The sequence below is a fragment of the Harpia harpyja genome, chromosome 20, assembly GCF_026419915.1.
Source record: "Harpia harpyja isolate bHarHar1 chromosome 20, bHarHar1 primary haplotype, whole genome shotgun sequence".
NCBI lineage: Eukaryota > Metazoa > Chordata > Aves > Accipitriformes > Accipitridae > Harpia > Harpia harpyja.
This window is the reverse complement of record NC_068959.1, coordinates 11,893,483-11,915,765: the sequence shown is the minus strand read 5'-3', so window position 1 is coordinate 11,915,765 and position 22,283 is coordinate 11,893,483. Positions and strand designations below refer to the sequence as shown.

General features: G+C 41.7%; 1 protein-coding gene across 1 annotated transcript in view; it reads left to right on the top strand.

Moving 5' to 3' along the window:
* The window catches only part of ERGIC1 (endoplasmic reticulum-golgi intermediate compartment 1), a 59,525-nt gene that overhangs the window by 5,336 nt on the left and 31,906 nt on the right, over positions 1-22,283 (top strand). Inside the window, exon 2 of the mRNA XM_052816053.1 lies at positions 17,398-17,459. Within this exon, the coding sequence (XP_052672013.1) occupies positions 17,398-17,459 (62 nt within the window). The remainder of the gene's footprint in view (positions 1-17,397; positions 17,460-22,283) is intronic.

The window sequence follows — 22,283 nt, the reverse complement described above, 5'->3', positions numbered from 1 at the left end:
GTTTTGCCTACTAGTTTGTGCGTAGCAATGGCATATCAAAAAGGTTTGCGTGTGCCCTGTACTAAGCTGTGCATGGTGACGCTCACTTCCACAGCCATTGACATTGCCACTTGTACAATAATGCTGCTCAAAATCTTAAATTCCGTATGTGATTGAGCTGGTAGCCATCCCTTCCTAAATTAATGTCTACATTTATAACTAGTGGCTGTAACATTGTTCTGTGTTGGTTAGATAGTTGCCTCTCTACTCTTGGCAGGGACCTGCACTTTTTCTCTCTAGCTACTGAAGCGATAGCTGACCACTTCATAGCACCTGGTAACTCTGCAAGCGTATTTTCATCTTGAACTGCAGCCATGTCTGGCAAGCATGTTGCACTTCACATTGTGCAATGTCGCTGGTAAACAAGCCTTCCAAGTGGTATTGCTGCCACCTTACGTAATCACCAAAGTTGATTTTGGTGCCAGGCAGTGCCATGACTAACTTTGTTTCAACAATAGCCCTTTGAGGGCACCTGAGAAATTATTCTGCAGTCAGAGCAGTCAGATGGGCAAGCAGAGTTGTATAGACAGAGTCTATTGATGTTTATGCCACAAATAACTGATTATACATAGCATGCATGTGTGTAAATATTCCTTCCTAAGTCTCCTTAATGCGTTATTTCTCTTAAAATATAGTTGGAGTAGAAAACTTTTCCTGAGTAAGTACAGAAGTATTAAGGTCTGGCTTTGTAGGAGAGTTTTGTATTGTTCCTTCTGAACTTTAACTGTCCTCCTTTGTTCCCTTGTTGATGACACAGATGCTTTCTTCATGCCATCATAGTTCATTGCTGTGAAAATGACTGAATCACACTGTAAACAGAGTTGAAGCAATACCACCAGCATGGACTGAGAAGCTGTGGAGGTTGTTGAGCTTGTATTTTGAAGTGTGCATGTGTATTTTTTAGGCATGTAATTCGAATGGTGGAGGTGGTGAGAAAAGAACAGTCTTGCAATGAACAAAGACATAGTGGAATCATCTGGGTTTTTGTCTTCTATCCAAGCACAAGCCCTGAAGTGTTGTCTGGGTATTCCTGTATGGAGCCAGCTGCCCCCAAAATGGAAAACTTGTTCTGCCAAAAAATTAACCACAATCTTGCCACGATCTACAAAACCTTCCTTATACTGAAATGTTTGAGTATTTTAGTAGTAATCACAGCAGATACACACAAGTAAAGACTGCAGTAAGTCAGACAGTGCGATTTGCTGCATTTGAATTGTGCGTGTTTGGATGTTTGCTTTTTTGTTTGGTTGGTTTTTAAGGATGTTTCCAAATGAGATGTATCTAGTTTAATCCAGAGAAGCCAGAAAGATTGGCATTTAATAGAAGAGCCTTCAAAACTCTATGCTAATATGGGCAGGCATGTAACACTGCTAACAGGATTTCGGGCAGTCATGGTTGCTTAGTATTTATTTAACAGTCATATCCTAAGGAGGATCACTTGGCTTCCTTATTGCTGTCCATCTCTGTAGGCCACTGGGTGCTGTGAATAAAGCGAGGTTGGAGAGCCCACTAAAACACCAGTGCAGCCAGTAATGTAAATATGACTTTGTGTTTTCTGGTAAAGGTGAAGTCTCAGAGCCTCAGTCAGATTCCACGTCACTCTAAATCAAATGTGACCCTACTGAACTGAAATCTGAATCTGGCTGCTGCATTATAACAAGTTATATCTGGACTAACAAACACGGGTAAACCTGGTCCCCAGCTACAAGTTGCAGCTCTATCCTGGGTCTGTATCAGTCACGTTTTTCTAGTGGGGTAGCATCAATATGGATGTTTCTTAGAAACGGAGTCAAAACCAGGAACTTCACTTGGAAGCCAGATGATGCATATGAGTTGTACTTGCTTGTAGGTAATACAGTTATATGCAACTAAAAAATAGGACTGAGTTGTAGAAGCATAGACAGAAATTCTTATCTCTTTAAACTGGTATATAAATAGGAGAACCTGCGCTGGTCACTGCAGGTTTATTGATATTCTTAGGTTAGATACTGAAAAAGTACAATATATTTGAATCCCTGCTGGATGCTGTGGGAAAGGGTATGTTTTTTTGCCACTAAATCTTGTGTATTAAGAACGGCTTTTGTCCTATAGAAATTGCTCTGGAGGAGAAGGCAGACTTGGTGTTGTATGTGTATACAGCAATGAATGCTATTGTCTACTCTCTCAAGTCAGGGTTCTGCTATTCTTAACTCTTGTCAGCTTCAGGCAAGTAGCAATCCCATTCTGAGTCTCAGTTACTGATTGTTTCAAGGGGACCTTACTTTGCTCACTCACTTGACAGAGCAGTGCCTGAACAATTTTTCCTTGGAGTGGTTTTCTTGGCCTGGTCCAGCGTGAGATGGTGAGCCTAGCAGACATCTAGGAGTTTCCCTTATTGATATGGAGAAATCTGTCGTGCAGTAAGGTATGGATTGGCCTGTGTGCTTTTGAGGGAAGCTTTATGAAGATGGAGCAATTTTCTTCACACATTCCCCCCCCATTTTTTTTTCTTCCCCAGATGTTACATTTGTTCATGCTGTTTTGTACAAATCTGATGTGTGCTGTCCTAGTGCAGCTGTACTTAAACCTTTCAGAAAGCAGCTTCCACAAACAAAATTTGCACAGTTCTGATACTAAATGAATCTTACCAGATCTTGTTTCAAGGTGTTCAGCAGTACAAGGCAGCAATGGAGTCTTAATATTTTGTGATTCCTAGAAGCTATGGGAAAGACTATGGTACAACTCTTTTTTTCCATAGCAGTGACCTGGTTATGCTCTGAGTTTTATGTAGGTAATTTCTTGGAAATCACAGTACAACTTTGAATTTTGTTCAGTGTCTGCTAGAGATTAGGACTTTGTGTCTGTGGGGAGGGCTGATGAGCTGGTTACTGCGGCCAGTAGCACTGGCAATACTGGGAACCAGCAGCTGTGGGCAGTGAGATGGAGCTGGAGGAACATGGCAGGAGGTAGAGGAATCTGAGCTGGCAGGTCTCGAGTTGGGAAAGAGAGAGGTGTTCAGGACTGGGTGCCTCACAAAAGAGGGAACAGGTGAGGGATGGCAGTGAAGGAAGTGTCTGGGGGATGTGATGGTGGGAGGCGGTGGGATGTGCTGGAGAGCTGCAGGAGCAAGAATCTCTGAGCTTAAGGGGGATGAAGCCTCCAGGACAGGAAGGGTTACAGTCTACTTATGACGTTCAACTATCTGAACAATTTACTTAGTTTGGGGAGCAGCCATATATGTTTAATCCTGTTCCCCAATCTCTCTGCCTCCATTCTCTCTGTTCTCCAGAATACAGAGAAGGGCTGGATCCCTTTAAATACCAGTCCCCTTACTTGAACATTTTTTCTTCATGACACTTTTCTCCTGTTTTGATGAAGCAGAGTATAGTTTTCTCACTTTATTAAAAATACATTTCTCTTCCATCCTTCATTTTGACACCTGCTTTCACTGCCTAAAAGGAAATAAAATGCTTGCTGGCAAGACTCCACCATTGAGTATTTGAGATTATAAATACCTTCCTCCTCCTAATTACCTTTGAAATATGTTTGAGCCTAACATTTATTTTGAAAAAAATGTGATGTACCGCTTCCTCTCTTCCATTCTTTAGTGCCACCTAAAATAGTTTGCACTTTTGGCGTATTTCAGCAATAGCAATTGCTCTGCATTCCTGGGCAATAGAGAATGAGCTTCTTATGCACTGAAACAATAAGAGCACAAAATTTAGAACATAGTTGACAAAAAGGTGTTATGCGAGACAGCACAATGGAGTCGGGGAGGCTGGCAGAAGGGAGAAAACAGAACTAGCTCCTTGGAAAGAAACCAATTGAAACAGGAGCAGAATGTATTCATTTTTTGTGCCCTCTTTCTGCAAGTGTTGTGGGGATTCATAGTCTTTTGTCCTAGAAATAAATGGGTTTGGGTTTTTTTTTCCTGTACAAAGTCTGTACCTGCTAAGTAACTAGCAGACCAGATGACATAATGCTGCAGAGGCTGATGCCTCCAACGTTCTCTCAGCCCCTTTCCCTAAATGTCCAGTTACCCAAAGGCTGGATTATGTAATTAATGACAGTCCTCCTGGCTAACCTTGTTTTCTTGTTCTCAGTACTCCTCCTTGTTTCAGAAACTTCCTCTGTTAGTTTCATTATGTTCTTGGAACTAGAATTAAGAGGGAGGAGCTGGCTGGCAAGGAAGCCTATTCCTACATTTCACTCCTGGGCTTAAAAGTGTGGAGAGTCAGCAGGTCAAAAAAAAATACTATGTGGAGGATCATGCTTTCAAAACTGGTGTGATGTTGTGAGTGAAAAGTCACTCATACAGAATTTGAAAATTGCAGTCTTCACCTGCTTGCAGTATAGATAAACTAGTTTAAAACTACATTAGCCCTTCTACCTCCTTGTCCAATCCTTCACATATCAGAGCTTGCTTAAAGTAGTTCAGGATTAAACAGTTCCCAATGCAATTTTGAAGCCTTGAGAGTTTGTCCATTAAAGCTCAGCTTCTGCAGTATGTGTGTTAATATCCTATTGTGTGTAAATGAGGACTAGCTGATTACTTAATGATGTTTGTATATTATCTGCTGTTACGCAGGTGTTAATCTTATAAAATGTGTTAATAACTGCTTGGTATTTACAAGTATCGGCTTATTAGTCCTGCTTTGAATCTGTATTTGCATCTTGAACTGACATTCAGGGCCAAGCTTTGGTATTTGTATATTCAGTGTTTACTTTCTGTGTGAAACTGAGATTAACAGGATCACTAATTTTACTTTTCACATGCTTCCAAGTTTGTGTCCCAATTCACGAAACCATTCCTGATCAAGATTGTTCGTAAATATGCACTCTAGGCACAACCCTGTTACTGAACCAAGGCTTAGCTCTTGCAGTGCACATCCAGTTTGTTTTCATAAGCCCATCTTCTGCAGCTTTCATTGTACAGATCTTCAAAAAAGTTGGAACTTTGATCAGTAATACTTCATATATTTGCAGAGTTTTTCATCTGTAGATTTCAACGTGCTTGCTGAAAGGTGAGCAAATGTTACCAGGTGCTGCTCTGCAAAATGAAGAAGATGAAGAAGAAAGATTTAATTGACTGGAACAGAAATTAGGCAGTGAGTCAGTGTTGGAAGCGGAACAGAATTCAGGTCTGCTGGCTCCCACTGCTGCATCCCATCCACGGGATCGCAGCATGGCTGTCCCAGAAGCTGGCCTGAGCTGCTCTCTGCACATTATGTTCTCATCTGCCAGCAGACAGGAAACATAGAAATTTAATTTAAACAAAGAATTAACAATCGCAAAATGAAGTGCTCAGAGTCAGTAGTTCCTGTTTTCTTCCACTGCTGATGACTTCCTGCTATTGGTTTTCCACTCTGTAAAACAGGGCAATAGATTCCACCTACTTTGTTGGAAGAAGAGTTATTACTTGTTATCTGTGCTAGATTGTGTAGGAGCTGAGTGTTCTTGCAGAGTTGTCGAGTACATGCTTGCCTTTGGATGGGAAGAAAAGAGCATGATCTAAAGAAAGGATATCAGAATGAAATCTCGAACTAATATTTCTCCATAAAAATAGAAAAATCAGTGCTTCCTATACATGTATAAAGGAAGGCATTAGAATAAGGCACTTCTACTTGCTTTGGACTGTTTCAGAGTGAATTTACTGGTGTGTAGAAATTCTTCTTTCTTTGATAGATCTGTGAAACAAAATTCTGGATTTTTGTCCAGCACAGGTACAGTGAGGACCATAAGGAATTGAAAATGCATAGGGAGTTGGAAGTCACTGCTGTTGTAAAGTAAGAGAGGTTTTACTTAAAAAGACATGCTGTTCTTGATGTTTCCCCAATTAAAAACAAAACAAAATAATGCAAGAGAATTTATTCTGACAGAATTTCTACGCTGTAAATGTTGTCATTTGATTTTAATGCTCTTTCTAGTGTCCCTGAGAGAAAGAGACCCGCCTGTGTTCTGACATTACCTTGGAGGCAACATGGCCGTTCAGATAGCTTCCCTCTCTCTGTAATTCAGAGGTCTCTAGCCCTCTTACTTAGGGGTTGCATCTTCTCTCAAGCCCATGCTTTCCTAGTTTAGGGACTTGCTCCAAACTGCTAGTCAGACCCGATCTGACTTTTTTTGGTAGCAGCTTTCAAGCACATGGGGTACATAATCCAGCCCACAAAATTGCTGAGTAGTCTCCTGTGTCACCTGCCCAGCCGTCTGCTCATTCCTCTCCTCTCTCCCAGTGGAGTCTGATGATGTCCAACCCCCCCCAGGGTCACTAGGCAGAGGGGAGTGTTGCCCCACTTGTTACTTTATCACCATTGTCCCAGATACTACCTGTTCTCCAGGGCCATCTTCTTTTCTGTTTTGATTATTTCAAATATTCTGTCGTTAGGCACATGGAATGGGGTAACTGGTCTTTCAGGCCATCTCTGCATTCCCTAGGAGTCAGCCTGCTGTTACATGGTTGAATAAAATCAATTTAACAAAAAAAGAGGTTTATCTTTTTCTCTCTGGTCCTGACCACAGTAGTTCTAGGTATGGTTTTAACAACTGTGAACAATAAAAGTCCCCCCCCCAACAACTTCAAACAGGTGCCTGGGATTTTATTTTTATTTTTTAAGTAGATGATCTTTTGTTAATCAAAAGAGCACTATGTGGGCAAACCTGACTCAGCTGTACTGTTTGTTCTACCTTTATGTTTCCCTCAGCTTGAAGAGTCACATTGAAAACTAAATTGGTGTTTTTAGATTTATCCATTATACAAAAGTAACAGCTTTGCTTTTAAAGATCTTACTGCAAGTGTCTGATGTGCTTTGTAGGAAGGAACAAAGCCAGAAAGGTACACTCTGTGTTAGAGGTACCTGTCTGTGTTTGGTGGAGTGAGGATGTGTGTATAAGCCTGCTTGTTTTTATTTAGAGTTAAATGGCCCCTGAAGAGGTTAAAAGCTACCTACAGCTGAGTGCCTGATGGCTTGTGCTGTTCAGTTGGTGTGGTTGACCTGCTCCTGCTGCCCAGCATTCAAAGGCTGTTAAGGCAGCTTTGTTGACAAAGCAGGGATGAATTGTCCCAAAGTCATTATTTGAGAGCAGTGACCCAAGGAAACAGAGGAACAGTTGCGGCCTGTTAAACAACTTTTTTTTTTTTAAGCTCTTAGGTAAGGGATTTGATTTTTTGGTTTAAAATCTTTTGTTCTTCTAGTAGCATTGGAGTATTCTATATGCCTTCCTAGTTTCTCTTAGTTGTTCTAGCACCTTGTAATATTTTTTTTTTTTAAATGTCTGTTTCAATTGAAGAAGCAGTGAGAGATAAAGTCCTGGGGCAGCAATTTCTTCCCTTCTTAGTCTAGTAGCTACAGCCTGAGAATCTGTTTTACCTCATATTTGTGTTGTGGAGTATGGGGAGGCGGATGGGGAGTGCCAGTTACTGGGTGTTTCAGTGGGTGCTCGCTATAAGCCAGCTCTTTTGCTGAGTTGCTTCATGAAACCTCTAAAACAACTCAGTGAACACAGACCCCACGCTATCTTGAGCTGTTGGGGAGGCAGGTTTTCTCTTATGCACTTTGTACTTCTGATTCTTAAGCTTTGGTTAGATGATGGACATCTCTTTGCCTGAGCAGTCAGCAGATCACAAAGATATAAATGCTCCTTGACATAAACCAGCATGCCTTTGGTGGGAAGGTATCTCTAGAAATACCACTGGGTACTAAAGGAAGGGCGTTTCCCTTTTGCCATTAGTCTCCAGCCTGAATGATCTTGCTCTGTGACAACAGTCTCTCCATAGCTTCCTTTTGATTCCATGAATTCACATAAAAAAAGGCCACAATGGATATCTTCTTTTTTTTCTTTCCCCTTCTGCCTCCAACCTATGCCGATTTTGGAGGGCAGAAGGAAGCTTCTGAGACAGACATGGTGATTAAATTCTGATCTTCCCTTTGTAACACCAACCTCCACTAAAGTTTTCCTGGAGAGAGAAAGTGGAGTCTATTTGTGCCCAGTGATCTTTGAATGTCAGATGGACTTAATCCAACTTGTATTTATCGTGACTGAGTTTCTTCCTGCTTCCAGTGTCCTCCTTATAAATGATAAAGCGTTTTATGCTAAGTGAATTGCTGGATTCTCAACTATTAAGTGGTATCTCTGCTAAGAGCTTTAATAGCAGCAGGTATTGAATGAATCATAGTCTGTAAATGTAAACTCTTTTGCTGTCTCTAGGGACGCTTCTTCCAGAGGTGGTAGCAGCAGTAATACGAGGAGAGAAAGTTGTGCGGTAGCCCATACTGCGGACTGGCTGAAAACTCTTCAGAGCCATCGTTCCAGGTCATTTCATGTGCACTTAAACATGTTTCCTGAAGTGGGGTTGAGGTTGCTCATTCTCCTCTCCCCACTTCACACCCACCTTGGTTTCCTGAACTGCTAATGCACCTCTTCTGTCGTGAAATGACAAACTTAAAAATAGATGCAGTTATACAAATCTTGTGGGAAGAGCTGGTTGCCTGTCTCTGCATCAGATCTATAGCTCCTCTGGGGAACCAAATAAAGGTGACTGAACCAACCATCTCTGCTCTCTGAATCATATGTCTGTAATACAACAATATAACAGAAATGTTCGAGGAGGCAGATAGGAAATGGTAAGAGGAAGAACAGAAGTGTGTAGAGTGACAGATCCCAAGGTTATGTCCTTGTCTCCAGGGAAAATTAATCCTTCTCAAAGTTAAGGATGATTCCTCTCTTTAATGGCAGCTGAATAGAAATTCTTAGTTGGCTGGATTCACTGATGTCTACATGAAGTAATTAGAGTCTGGTGTTACTCGGAGGGATGTGGCCTAAAAATGAGTTTATTTAGAATGTCTAAATGGTAGATGGTTTCAAAGAAGAGAAGACACTAGATGTTTTCTAACCTGTTATCAGGCAGAGCTGCCTCAAGATGACTCTTATTGAAGATTAAATGGATGCTGGCGTAGGCTTGACTGTCCAAGGTTGTGTTTGGCAGCTGCCTTGCTCTTTGTGTACCTTCCACAGTACGTGTAGTTTTCATCAAAAGCAGTCTGGGATTGTTGTTTTGAATGAATGTACAGTCCTACAAATGCACCGTGCAGCAGTTTTTCTATCCACCTGAAAAAGAAACCCAGTAAAATTAACGAATAGAGTGCTTTATATTCTTTCGACAAAAAGCACCTTTTTTTTTTTTTTTTAAGAGTGAGTTTCTTAAAACTTAATGTGTCTACTCTGCATGGGATACCTCTGTGTCATTATATTTCTTGAATGCAGCAAGTACAGTGTGTAACGGTAGAAATTCTTTCTTCCACGTTGTAAGTCCATTTACTGGTGGGTACGTAATGAACGGACTTTGTAAGGAACAGGCAAGCTCTTTGTTATGTTAGTCAGGAATTGGTGGATATGGAGAAATACTGACATCATGCCTTCTCAGATTCTTAATGTTTGAGGCCTGCAGCCGTACTCTGATCTACTTTTCATTGGTTTGCAAGAAGGACTTGACAAATGGGAAAAACCAGCAGCAATATTGCACTGGAATGTATACTCCAGTTTGCTACTTGCTGTTAAACTGAGTAGGGGCATTACCAGCACATGAGCAGAAGCAGAAGGGGAAACAAGCTTTGAAAACTGCTTTAACCGGCTTGTATTGCCCTGTGCAGTGGCAAGGAAACATTTCTTGCATGAAATAGTTCTTAAAAGGCCAGCCTAATCTTGTTTCACTTTGTGGAGCAGAGAGATTTGCCTACAAATTCAGTGTTAGCTGGCATGCCAGGTTTTAGAGCTTGCTTTCTTGGTGTATAAAAGGGTCAGTGGTTTTAGTGTGACTCAGTCGTGTTTTTGAAAAGGTTCTAAAAAGAGATTTATTCCTGCTTTCTGACTTACGCAGCTATCTTGGGAGTGAATTAACCTGTACTGCAGATACGTAAATATTGTGTGAGAAGAGGGAATCTCAATGGAAATCTGAGTGTTACAGGCCATATCAATGCCCCACAGCCTCCCACTGAAGTGCCAGCTGCCACTGAAGACAGGGTTTATTATTTCTGTGCTCCTTCGTGCTGCTATTTAAACTTGAGCCCTTGACCAAGGGCTTTTGTTGATCTAGGAAGCCATCTCAGCTTGGGAAGGTGTATTACTCTTCATTTCTTCAGATAACCAACCTGTCCCTCTGTCTATGTCATAGGTGCCTTGCCTTTCTCTTTTGCAATCTGCAGACCCTCTGTTTCTTAGAGCAGTCGTGTTTCTTATCAAGAAGGAAGCAGTCAGGGATGGAGTTTTTGCTGACCCTAAAAGCCCTTTGGGACAATTCAGGGTGTGGGGCTTCACCAGTTGGCTTTTTCTTATCTGGGTTTTCCCCGGCATCTTGGAAACCCTAGGGACATCTCTCCCACACCCTTTTTCTTCTCTTTGAGAGACGTTATGGTATCTGATAGATTATGATGGATATGTTGCTCCCTACTCAAAATGAATGAGCACTTGTCCAGCACTGGGTCTCCAACATGCAGTGTGTTGGAGTACAAACACTTGCTCCACAGTTCTTCAAATTTCTTATTGCAGTAACAACATAATCTTTATAGTATTTTCAAAGTTAACTTTTTGTATCTGTACTCAATAATTCCCCCTTTGTCTAGTTTAGTTAAATCTGCTATAGAATTGTCATTTGTTTGGTTAACTTAATAGTGACGTTATGTTTCTGCTGTTAAATGTGTTGTTCTTGCAAGTCACTTCAAGTTATTTGTTAATGAAGCAAATTGGTTCAGCAGCACCAGACCATCTCTTTTTTCAGAGAGATCTCAAAGCTACTGATGTGTAATAAAATTAAGGTAGTTCGCTGTGCACTGGACTCATTATTGAGACTGAGTAATGTCACCAGGAATTGGTGATCTCAACTTCAATTGTGGTATCTGCTGAAAAATAGATGCCACTTCTAAAACATGGTTAATATGGGAGGTGGAGAATCAAGCGTTGTTTCAACACCCACATTCTTCTGTGTGAATCACAGCCATGGACCCTTGCTGCTAAGACAAGATGACATGATGTATTTACGCCACCATTGACCTGCTAAAGGTGGAATGTCAGCCATTATACTGATTTTTTATTTTCTTTTTTAATCTTTGACATCAGAAGTGTCATTTGCTGTAATGAATGATCATGTCCTCTAAACACCATCCCCTTTCAGTACGTGCTACAGAAGTACCTATGATAGAGCCAGCGCGCTTCAAAAAGAAGACTAATGTTTAAATATTCAGTTCTTCTGGGGAAAAACATAATCTGCCTGAAGAACAAAAATGTTTTTCCTCTGTCTGTGAGCATTAAAGCTAAATTTCTGAATCATCTGAGGAGTGGAAAGGGATGAAAATTAATCTGTTCACTGCTGACTTAAGGTGCCTGAATTCTGTTCTGTGACCAAGCACCACATGTGAATGTGTTGCACTTTTGCTTGGCTACTTGATTAACTGGAATCCAAAATACAGTCCGAGAGCTGCAAAACAATCTTTCCCTTGCCCCTTAGTTAAATCAGTAAAAACAGACCTTGCAGAAGGGTACATGAAAACATCCCACTGCTGCTCACTCCAGAATTGTGTTTCAGTGCTCCACAGACAGTGCTTAAAGCATCTGCTGTCTCTTTGCAGTGACTCCACGCAGTGAGTCAGTAGTATAGGGAGATTTATAAGCTGTGCTCTGAATGTCTGCCCTAGGTGACACAGCCAGTGCATTGCTCCTTTGTTTGTGCCAGGGAGGGCTGGCCACTCGAGGACTGCAACAAATGCTGTAAACTGAAGGAGGAATTAGTGTTTTTCCTTTTCTGGTATGAACTCCTTTAGGTATCAGAGTTTCCCTTTGCTACGATACATTCAAATTTAACCACCATCTAGTTAGTTCTACTTACAAGTAGTATTTTTTTTTATTGCCTCAAGTTCATTGCTTCTTGCTCATTAAAAGTTAACAGCATCTTACGGAGATGCTACTATAGTATTTTATTGAGGCTCTTTTCAGACTCCAAAGATGTCAGAGAGGATTTTTCTGTTTGGAGGGGTGGTAATCTTCAGTGAAATAATGTATTTATTACTTCATTTCCTGAAATATTTCAGATCCAGACTTGAAACAGTTCAGGTGTATATAAAGCACACCCTGGCAGGAAGCCCTGCTCATAGCAGCTCCTGCTGAGGGGGTGAGCTCATCCCTGTTCTCAGGGCAGGCACTTGAAGTATCTCCTCTAGAAAAAACCAGTGTATAGGTAGACATCTTCTGCCCTCCCTGTCACCCATCTTGTGCTGTCAATCAAATAGATTTGAAAGGAAAGTCAGGGATCACCCCAGGGCTGACAACGTCAGCTTGCTTCTTTCTTTTGGGTTTGACCTACCATTGGCTCTGCATAGCCAGCCTTGGACATGATTTTTTTTTTGTGGCTGTCCCACTCAGATGAGCACTAATGCATCTGGCTCTGGCTTTTTAAACATTTTGATGCTTTCTGTGGTTCTAGGAGGTCCTGAAAAGTGAACGTGAAGAGCATATACTTCTGTCTGAAGAAAAAAATTTTGAATAACAACAGCCCATATCAGTCTAGATATAGCTTTTGAAGTCCTTCTAATACTTACTGGCACTTGAAATCTGTCATCCTTTTGTTTGGCTCCATTGAGGTGCACCCATCTGCAATTTTACCTCACCGTCCACTTGTGCAACTGCAATGAGATGAGACACGTAATTTCTGTATTTCTGAGAGGACTGTTGCACACCTGTCCATCAGACAGCTGGAGTTCTGCCTCAGACCTGTCTTAATCATGCTAAGGTTTGCGAATTCTCTGTTTTAACCTATTTAGGAATGATCCTTGTGCTGCTCTTCTTTACAGTGCTGTTTTACCAGTTTGTTGACATTCCCGTCAGGAAGCTGAGAAAGTTTTTTGTGAAGTCCTTTCAGTATTGGATAGAGAAGAAAGTATTGTAGCATTCCCTCATGTTAGTTATGAATGTTGGTTCCTGCGAAATTCTGACATTGCCAAACAGCCTTTTTTTTATTTCTTTGTTTGCATCTATGCTTTCCATTGAAAGAAGAGACAATAGATACACTAGATGTGTCAGGAAATTCCTTTGTTATACTGATGACAGCCTAGTTCTATCTTTAGCCTTGTGTTCTGGTATTGCAAGGTCCAGCCTTCCCTTTATGAGGATACATACGACCTGGAGGAAGAACTTTCCTAGCAGAAAGTTTGTTGTTTCCACTCTGCAACTATGTCAGCTGATTAACTCAAAGATATTACTTCACCTTACAAGTCTCGCCTTTCTGAGCAAAGGAAGAAAGCTGCCAAAAGCTATATATAAACAATGTGCTGGCTGTCCTGTGGAAACTGTACGTATGTATACTTTGTAAGTGTCAAGTAATGTATCCCTGCATGAAAGCGGGGTAAAGTGCTGCACAGTACTGCAGGTTAAGAGAGTTCACTTAGAAGTTACTCTGAGGCGGTCAACATGCTGTAAATCTACACCCTGGTTTCTCATGGTTGTTTAGGATATGACTACAAGACTATCAAAGTGGATATTCACAGTGTAGTACAGTGTGTCTCGCTGCATTATAAGCTGGCTGGTATAACCTTTCTGAACATCCAGTCTTCCTCCAGTGTTAGTAATGTCTTCCACTGCTTTGAATGTGCCAGTATCAGAAATCTGTAAGGCAGCTTTTGCAATATACGAGCACGAGGTTCTTCTCTGTTCCCAGGGTACAAATACTCTTCCAAGTGACCAATGCCTCAGGAACCTGGAGGCTTATTGGAATTTTTACTGCAGGTGCTTGCAGGAACATCTGACCTGAAGGCAAGTAAAACCTGTTCCCCTTTACCATGCATACAACTCCATGGCCTCCTCCCTCATACATTACAAATCATCTGTGGTGTCTAATCCTCGTTCTTTTCTCTTCCCAGGACAGTGTAAGGGATCCCCTGAAATGGCTTTAAGCTCTGTGACACAGGCAAGAAGCCGGTGGCAAAAGGAGAAGAGTTTGCCTAATGGAGTCTAGAAGTGAATCAGATTTTTAACCCTTAGGTCTGATAGGAGCTATGGCTTTCACAAATCTCTGATTTCTTGGGGCTTAGGCTCTCCTGTTACAGTAACTCTTGTCAACTTCATGGATTTGTTTGAGAAGTTTGCTTGATTTACTTATTTATTATAATTATATGTAATTATTAAGGCCTTCTTTGGGGTTCCATCCCCTACTCACTGCTGGAATTTCATCTCTCTGGTGTCTCACAAACATACTTTTCAAGCTGTCGTTGAATCCTATGCATTTTGTATCTTCTTCTAACTTGGAGTTTAAATCGGAGTTAACAAGATAGCTCTGTTCCCTGGCCATGCCAGCATCTCCATAATTCTCTTCAAAATTCAATGTCTTGCTCTCCTTTTGGGCTTCCCACTTGCCCTTCTCTGAATGCATAAACCCAACTGCTGTTTTCACCATCCGGGATCAGACTAAATAAATTGTACTTTCTCAAGCTGTGGCCAGTATCAGATGCTTTATGGGAAGATGCCTCATACCCTGAAGAGTATTGTTCCTTTGTCAAAGTATAAACCTTCCTAATCCAGAGCCTGTCTTTTCCAAGCAAATGAATGTTTTGCCAGGATACTTGCACATAACCAGTCCTTTCTGTTTTGGTCTGGCAGTCTCTTGGACTTACTGGTATCACGTGTCAGTAAGGAAAGTCTATGCAGCAGTGTTTGTCTCTTATACCAAACTTGTCCTTTTCCATTCCCTTGCTGTTAATGTTAATTGTTGTGATCATTTCAGCATCCTCCTGCAACCTTAAATACACCTTCCTTGCTTGCCTTGCTTCCTTTCTGCTGCTTGAGTCAGGTGCTGGATATAACCCTTGAAGCTTCTGCGTTCATCCATAAGATCTCTAGCTGAGCTTTCCTCCTTCCTTCCTTACCATCCAGTCTGCTCTCGCTGCCTCTTTTGCATACATTGTCCACTCTTGATTCTGTGTTATTCCGTAGTGTCTGTCCTTATCTAAAAATGTGTTAATTCTACAAAACAAAGCCATTCAGTTCTCCTGGTTTGTACTGTACTCTTCTTGTATGTGCCTGTAGACTGTAAGTTCAAGGGTGGGACACTGTTTGCCTAATGTTCTTTGCCTAGCAAGCTGTGTACGCTCACTCTGCTCATACATTAAGTGATCCTTGAAGTGCGTTAAGGGCCTCATGTGACAACTGTTGCAAATGTGCCGTACTGTGCTTGCAGGGAGGCTTGAGCCTGTAAGTATAGACCCAAGAGTTCTCAAAACTCCAGGTAAATCAGATCCAGAGACTTGCTTAAAGCCCTTTTTAGATGTGTGTCATGGTAGTAGAAGACAGAGGGAATGGAACATTGTGGTAGCAGAGATGGGAAGCAGAATAGCACAGAGGGGGTGGACTGCCTTTTAAGCACTTAAAGCCAGGCAATTAATGTGGCTGGGAGCCATTGATTGCTTTCTGTAGTGTCTTTGCCTAATCCTAGCTTACTTATGTCATGTAAAACTTAATTTGTGGGGTTTGGGTGTTACTTATGTGATTAAAATGGCAGTCTGAGAGGAGAGAACCCTGCCATGACATCAACTTTCCACTGAGTTATTTAAAAAGCTAGATTTTTTTTTTTAACCCTGTGATGGGTCATCATTTTAAGACTAGTAAATATTTCTCATTGTAAGAACAAACTTCCTTTTATAGTATCCACATGCTGCTGGTTTTACTGAATCCGGCATAGAGCTATTTCCTATTTCTAATTGTTTACTCACACTCAGCAGCTCTTGCATGTTCATGTGCACGTGCTCTTCCCCCCCCCCAGCTTTTTTAGCCTTGTTGATCTATTATTGTGACTTTGGCGAGACGACGCCAGCTTTCAGCGTTTAATGGGCTGTGAGCAGGAATGATCAGCTACTTCCTCTGGCTGTGAGACCATGATGTCATCAGCTACTCCGCGTTGCTTTACCATCCACTGCTGCTGTTGCTTTGGTGTATGTGGAAAGAATGTAAACAGCACTTTCCAGATGTTCTCAGGGCAGCTGGAGAGCCATAAATGGACTGTTTGGTTCAGGAATATTACTAATCTATTTAGGAGATTGCAGTGAAGAGGGTCATAAAAACATACAGCTCCATGTGTATCCTGTGCAGCATGCTCTGTCAAGTGATTGCAGTGGGTTGTTGGAATGTTTAAGTGATTACATACCTTGTTCAGGACTTGAGCTGGGCAGGTGAACTGTCTTTATACCTGCTTTCCTTCCCTCTCTTACCCTTCCTTCCTCCAGCTTTAACTCCTGAATGAAACACAGCAGCACCAATGTCCTCCTAATCTCGTGCAAGGCAAATGCTGTTTTGTTCACCCAGAGTGCCTGCAAGTTGTAAGTGATCTCAACAGATGAAGAGTGAAGAAAGATGATCTAGTTTTTAAACTCTCAGTGTAATATTTGCTGTATTAGGACCTACTGAATAAACATAGGGGTGTTTCATCTCGGTGCAGTATAGAATAGGAATTTGGAAGCCGGTGTCTCTCATGCCTCTCCAGGGCTGGAAAAAGCATCAAATCTCACCCACTTGTGCTATATCCAAAAAAAGTCTATTTTGGGGGAGAACCAGTCACTTCCTTCTTTAGGGTGTGTGTGTGTTTTTAACGCATTAATTAATTTTTATTGAGTGGTGGAGAAACTGATGTCAGAGCTGCATTGCGACTGGATGTGCAGTAACACAAGGTTGTAGGAAATAATACGGCTAACATCATAAGCACAGTGAAAGTTTAACCATGGAGAGTTTAAAATAGCAAAGCTGAGCCATATAGATATTAAAAGATATGACTGAATCAAAACAACAGTCTAATATTAAACTGGATTTTGCTGGGGGAGTGGCAAACTTCTTGGGTTAATTTCTGTTATGTATCCAGTGTCCAAGGATAGGTTTCTTGCCTCAACACCTTGATTTCTGACTTTGGTATTGTCAATTTCTTGGCTGTTGCAGGATATCAACTACAAGGAGCAATATAGGTTGTGTCTCGCTGTTTTTTTGCCAGGCCTCTTTATTCAGGAGTCTGTAGAGTATCCTTTTCCTTTTACGGTGGTCTATAAACTTGTCCAGAATGACTTCTTCCCTGGCACCTCTCACAGTTCAGATTGCACAGATCCATGACAGCAAGGCAAGAGGGAGGTGGAGAGAACTGCTTTGGAAATTGGAGCCAGGGAGGAGCTCAGTTACATAATTGTACAAAAGAAAAAGGATTTTTTGTTTTGTTTTGTTTTTCCTTCTCATATCCTCCTGCAAACTGAAAAAATGTTGTTGGAAAGCTGGATGGAAAAACTTTCACATCATTCATCCCTGTGGGGACGTGAAATGTATTGAAATGTTCCACCTGTTTTATGGCTGATGCTTTTCCTCTTTCAGGTTTGACATCTACAGGAAGGTGCCAAAAGACCTTACACAGCCAACCTACACAGGGGCTATTAGTAAGTAACACTTCTTTTTGATGTCCTTGCATACCCCTGGTCTAAAATTAAAGATAGTTTGGCTTTTCTGTCTCCGGGGTATTTTTTTAAAGGGATATTAAACACTGGAAAGGGTATCCTTTGTTGCTGAGACAGCTCATTTTGCCCAATCTGCAGTCATACTAAACAGTGGAGTAGTTTGCATGGATTCAGAATCTCAACAACAAAAAGTAGTAAAGATATATTGTCATGAAAGGGAGCTTCTAAAAGCTAGCACTGAAATACCCACTCTGCTAGCTACTGAGGTAGCTAGAGAGCTTTTTGCTAGTGTCTTCCCATGAAGAGAAGCTGTAAGTCTGCTCCAAACACTGGTGGGGAGGATGACTGCAGATTATTTTACCTCTCTCTGGTAGGCATCCCCTCAGTCAGTGTGAAAAACAACTGGTAACAGTTGGATTCACAGTTAGCGTACCCAGACGTGTGTTTGCTGAAGAGACTTGAGGAACCAAACTAGTGCAAACAGGGAATCCAGGTTCTGCATCAGTAAGGAGCAGTGTGGGTGGCAATATGCAGTGGCCAGTGGTGGAGATGATTTGGGAAACATGTATTTCTCTCACAACGCACTCAGGGGATTCATCTGATGTTGTAGGTGGGACTAGTGAGCAGAGATCTTATTTTGTTGTTATTTGTCATGCTTTTAAAGAAGAAAATTTGCTTGGTCAGAAACCACCGATAGTGGTCCACTCTCACTCCTGTGTATCAATACATAGACTTTGGCTGATATAAATCTCTTGCCTTGGGCCCCTTTTCCTTCCTTCCTCTTCCTGAGGGAGGCTGTAGGCTGAGTAATGCAATTTCACACAATTACATGCAGTGAGCGCACTGTGCAGAGTGGTAAACATTGATCAGGTTGATCCTGCCAGGCCTGTAATTAGGTGCCTAACACAGCTTTCCTGTTCCATTGAACAGTGACTTCCTTTGATCATGTAGCTGTGCTCCATTCATCCATTCTTGTAGATGGGTCAGTAGCCTTGAATGTCATTGCTGACGTGAGTGATGTCATATCCCTTGGTGACAGCAGGCATCAAATAAAACTGAGTCAGTAGCAGTGAATCAATGGACACAAAGGAAAGCCCTTTGTGAGCTAAAGAAACTCCTCACTCCTTACTGTGAGGATGGTCGAAGACTGGAACAGGTTGCCCAGGGTGGTGTGGAGTCTCCATCCTTGGAGATACTTAAACCAACTAGACCTGGCCCTGAGCAACCTGCTTTAGCTGACTCTGCTTTGGGCAGGGGAGTTGGACAGGATGATCTCCAGAGAGGTCCCTGCCAGCCTCAACTATCCTGTGCTTCTGTGAAAGATAGCACATTACTCTAAATATTTACTTTCAGAGAGTCCTTGTCCTCTGTGTTCTCCTGACCACTGAATTAGTTGTATGTTGACTCCCTTTTAGGTTTGCTGAAACTGTGAACAAAGGGCTTGAATAAAACTGTTTGCTAATTTAGAGGCGTATGAGATTTAGTGTTTTGAAAGAACACTTTGAACTTGTTAGTGATCCTGCCTTCTCTCCTGTTTTGGAAACTAAGAGTTCCCACACTATAACTGGGCTCCCTTTGAGAATTTGTCTTGTTATGAATCACCTGCAAAAGAGTATGTTTTAGAAACAAAAAAAACCATCAAAGGCCATCCAGTGTTAGGCTTTCTGATCTGCAGTAAACAGCTCAAGTGATAAGTCTGTTGTGGGAAGGCTTGAAGGCTGTGACTCTTACTTAAAATTATTAGCTGACTTATTTCTCTCTATTGTTATTTCAGCTTCTCAGGCTTTGATTTTCTTCTCTAACTGGTTCTCCTTCTTTTTGTCAGAGTGTTTTTAGACAGGCTGATATAAGCTTTTGAACCACACAGGCAGCCAGCAAACTGTGGTGGCTTTGCATGTGAGGATCTTGTGTGCAGCTTTCCTAATGGGCTTTCTGTTTGACCAAGCCTGTGACTTGTAATTTGAAAGCCAGTAATCTTGTGTGTTGTGGGAGGCCATGAATGAGACCAGCCCATTGCCATGCCAGTTTGAAGCCTGGGAAGGTTGCATGATTTCGTGATAAATGCTTTAGGGAAGTCAGCTTGTAATAACATTGGGGGCTTGAGGGTAGGGGAAGGTTCTGCCTCTCAAAAAATCTTTTAGGGTCTAGTAAATATGTGAAACGACTGTGGCTGCAACTGTATTTTGGCTTTCTTTAAGTCCTCCAGGTTTTACAGAGCAGATATAAGATAGCCCATAGTAGCCAACTATTAATTTAGGCCCTTCCCACATGATTTCTGCTGAAACTTTAGCTTAGTATCACTTCTAGTGCTGAAGGCTTTCTGGAATATGAATGGAGTTACTGCAGGTTTTGTATGTTTGCTTTTGGTTTGTCAAAAGGCCTTTTTTTGAAAAGTTTGAGGTTTATTAGGGAAGAAGGCATAGATCAGATTACAGAAGAAAAGAGGTGGAAAATACCAGCTCTGCTTCTGACCACCAGGGCTGAAGTGGCCAACTCTTCTAGGGAAGAAGCAGCTCAGGGAGAGTAAGTGTTAGGGTATTTTGGTGGAGAAGAGCAGGTGATCTTGAATGCAAGCAACTTCAGAAGCCAACTGGAGGGTTATTAAGGCTTTCTATTGTGTATGGTTTTGTCATTTCAAAAGTTGCAGTGAACACAGCATACAAGATATTTCAGATCCATGTAGCAATCCTTCCAGCTACTAAAAATTAGTAGGAATGAAGGAACCAAGAGCAGTCCACTGCAGTTTACTGGAGTGAGGTTTGTATAGAACAATGCACTCACTACTGTGGGATTCTCTGAAAAGTATGCAGAAGTTTCTCGTTCCTTTTTCTCAATAAAAATCTCTTCTTTCAGGCAGCATTGTGATCCCTGTGCCACTCAGCCAGTCACGCCATTGTTGTCCCTCTTCCACCAGATGCTTGTGCCAGTCTTTGCAGGCCTTCCCATCCCTGTGTAGCGTGTCTGTGATGCCAGCACACGGCCATTCTAACAGACCTGACTAACGTGGTGACAACTTGGCCATGTTTGGGTATGTAAGCAGCAGCAGCACATGCCCTGGCTGGCTGACAGTTGGCATCTGGCTGGACAGGAGCAGCCTGACTTCTTGAAAGAGGGGCCTGCAACTCGGACAGCTGCTGTAGCAATCCTGCTATTTAACAGTCAATGTGGATGCATAGTTTGCATGCACATGTTGTATGCACACATGGTAATGTTATCCAGAAATACTCTATGCTGTTTGGAGGCTGGAGTTTTAAATACACATCAGGAAATATCAAAGTTATGATTCACATGGCATTTGTAACAAGACCCGTTCCTTGCACTTCATAGCAGTTTGCTCCATTGAATAATAAATGCTATTAATTTTATGCCTTAATATAGACATGGACCCACGTTCTCAGTCTGCATGATGTGTTATACACTTTGCGTTTCTTTCATTTCTTGTGGGGTGGAGAGGAAGAGTCAGGAATGTACATAGATGGGGTATGTATCAGAAGGGATATGTACAAAAACGTTAGGTTGTCAAAGCTAGTGTAGGGAAAAAAAAACTTGGCAGAATTTCCCATCCTTTTGGGATTACCAATTAGCCAACAGCAGTGTGTTTCAGTATGTCTAACACCAGCAACCTTTGATATATTGATTGTGTTAATCATATGAGAGTTTTAAGAAACTTGTCTTAGATGGTCCTTCGAGCTCTGTGGGAACATCACAGTGCATGAATTGTCTGATCCTAGCCTTTAATCTACTTTTCCAAATGTAATAAAGTTGTCAAATGTGGGTGGCAGGAACTGCACATTTGCATGGAAGCAAGTAAAGGCCTTCACTATGAAATAAGTAGCTGAAGCACTGTGTGCGTAAATTCTTACACTGGGAACATCGTATATGCCTGCAGCTCTACGCTAAGGAGAGGAGCTCACGTTCTGCGTCTGAAAAAACATTGGCTCTAGAGACAGTTTAACACATAAGACTTTCACATAAGTCTCATGCCAAAGACACTCTCCTGCCCTGAAAATGTCTGTGTCCAAGAAGAGTTTAACACAAGAGTGGCCATACTAGCTAGGTCAGTGCAAATGTCTGTGTAGCCTAGCATCCTCTTGCCAGGAGTGGTCAGCAGCAGATACCTGAGAAAGAGCACGAGGACAGGTTAAACGCTTTGCCAGGCTTTGGTCAGTTGGCAGTTCTGGACTTCCTGAGCTAGAGGTGGTTCCTTTGTGCTTAGTAGTCCTCAATGGATTTCTTCTTCAGGGCATGGATGATTCCTTTTTGAAATCTTACAGGCTTTTTTAAAATATCCTCAACATCCGTAGTCAAGAATTTTCAGAATTTTGTTAGGTGTTACGTAAAGAAAAACCTTGTCTTGTTTTTAACCTCCCCCTTCCCTCCCATTCCTGTACTGGAAAAGACAGTGAGTGGTTGTTCCCCATTCATTTCTTTAAAGCTGCTCATGTTTTTATATACCCCTCTCATGTCCACCTTCAGTAATCTCTTTTACACATTGAAAACTGACTGTGGAGTTTGAATACTGGCAAAAGCATTGAGGAGCTTTGAAAGTCAGTCCCTGCCAGGTGTTTCAGGGCATTCTTGCAGGACTCTTTAGATACAGGTTACTGGAATTTTACTGTACTGTATTTGGTGAGTATTGTCACAAGCCTTCACTGCAAGAGCTGAATTGGAAGATGGACTTGAGAGAGTGAATACTTTGTATACTGGAAAAGGAGAAGATAATTTGATGATGTAAATGGCAGAGAAGAAAGTTAAAAAATTGGAAGAGAGAGAAAGCTCTGGAAGAGAATTTACAGTTAGTAGTAC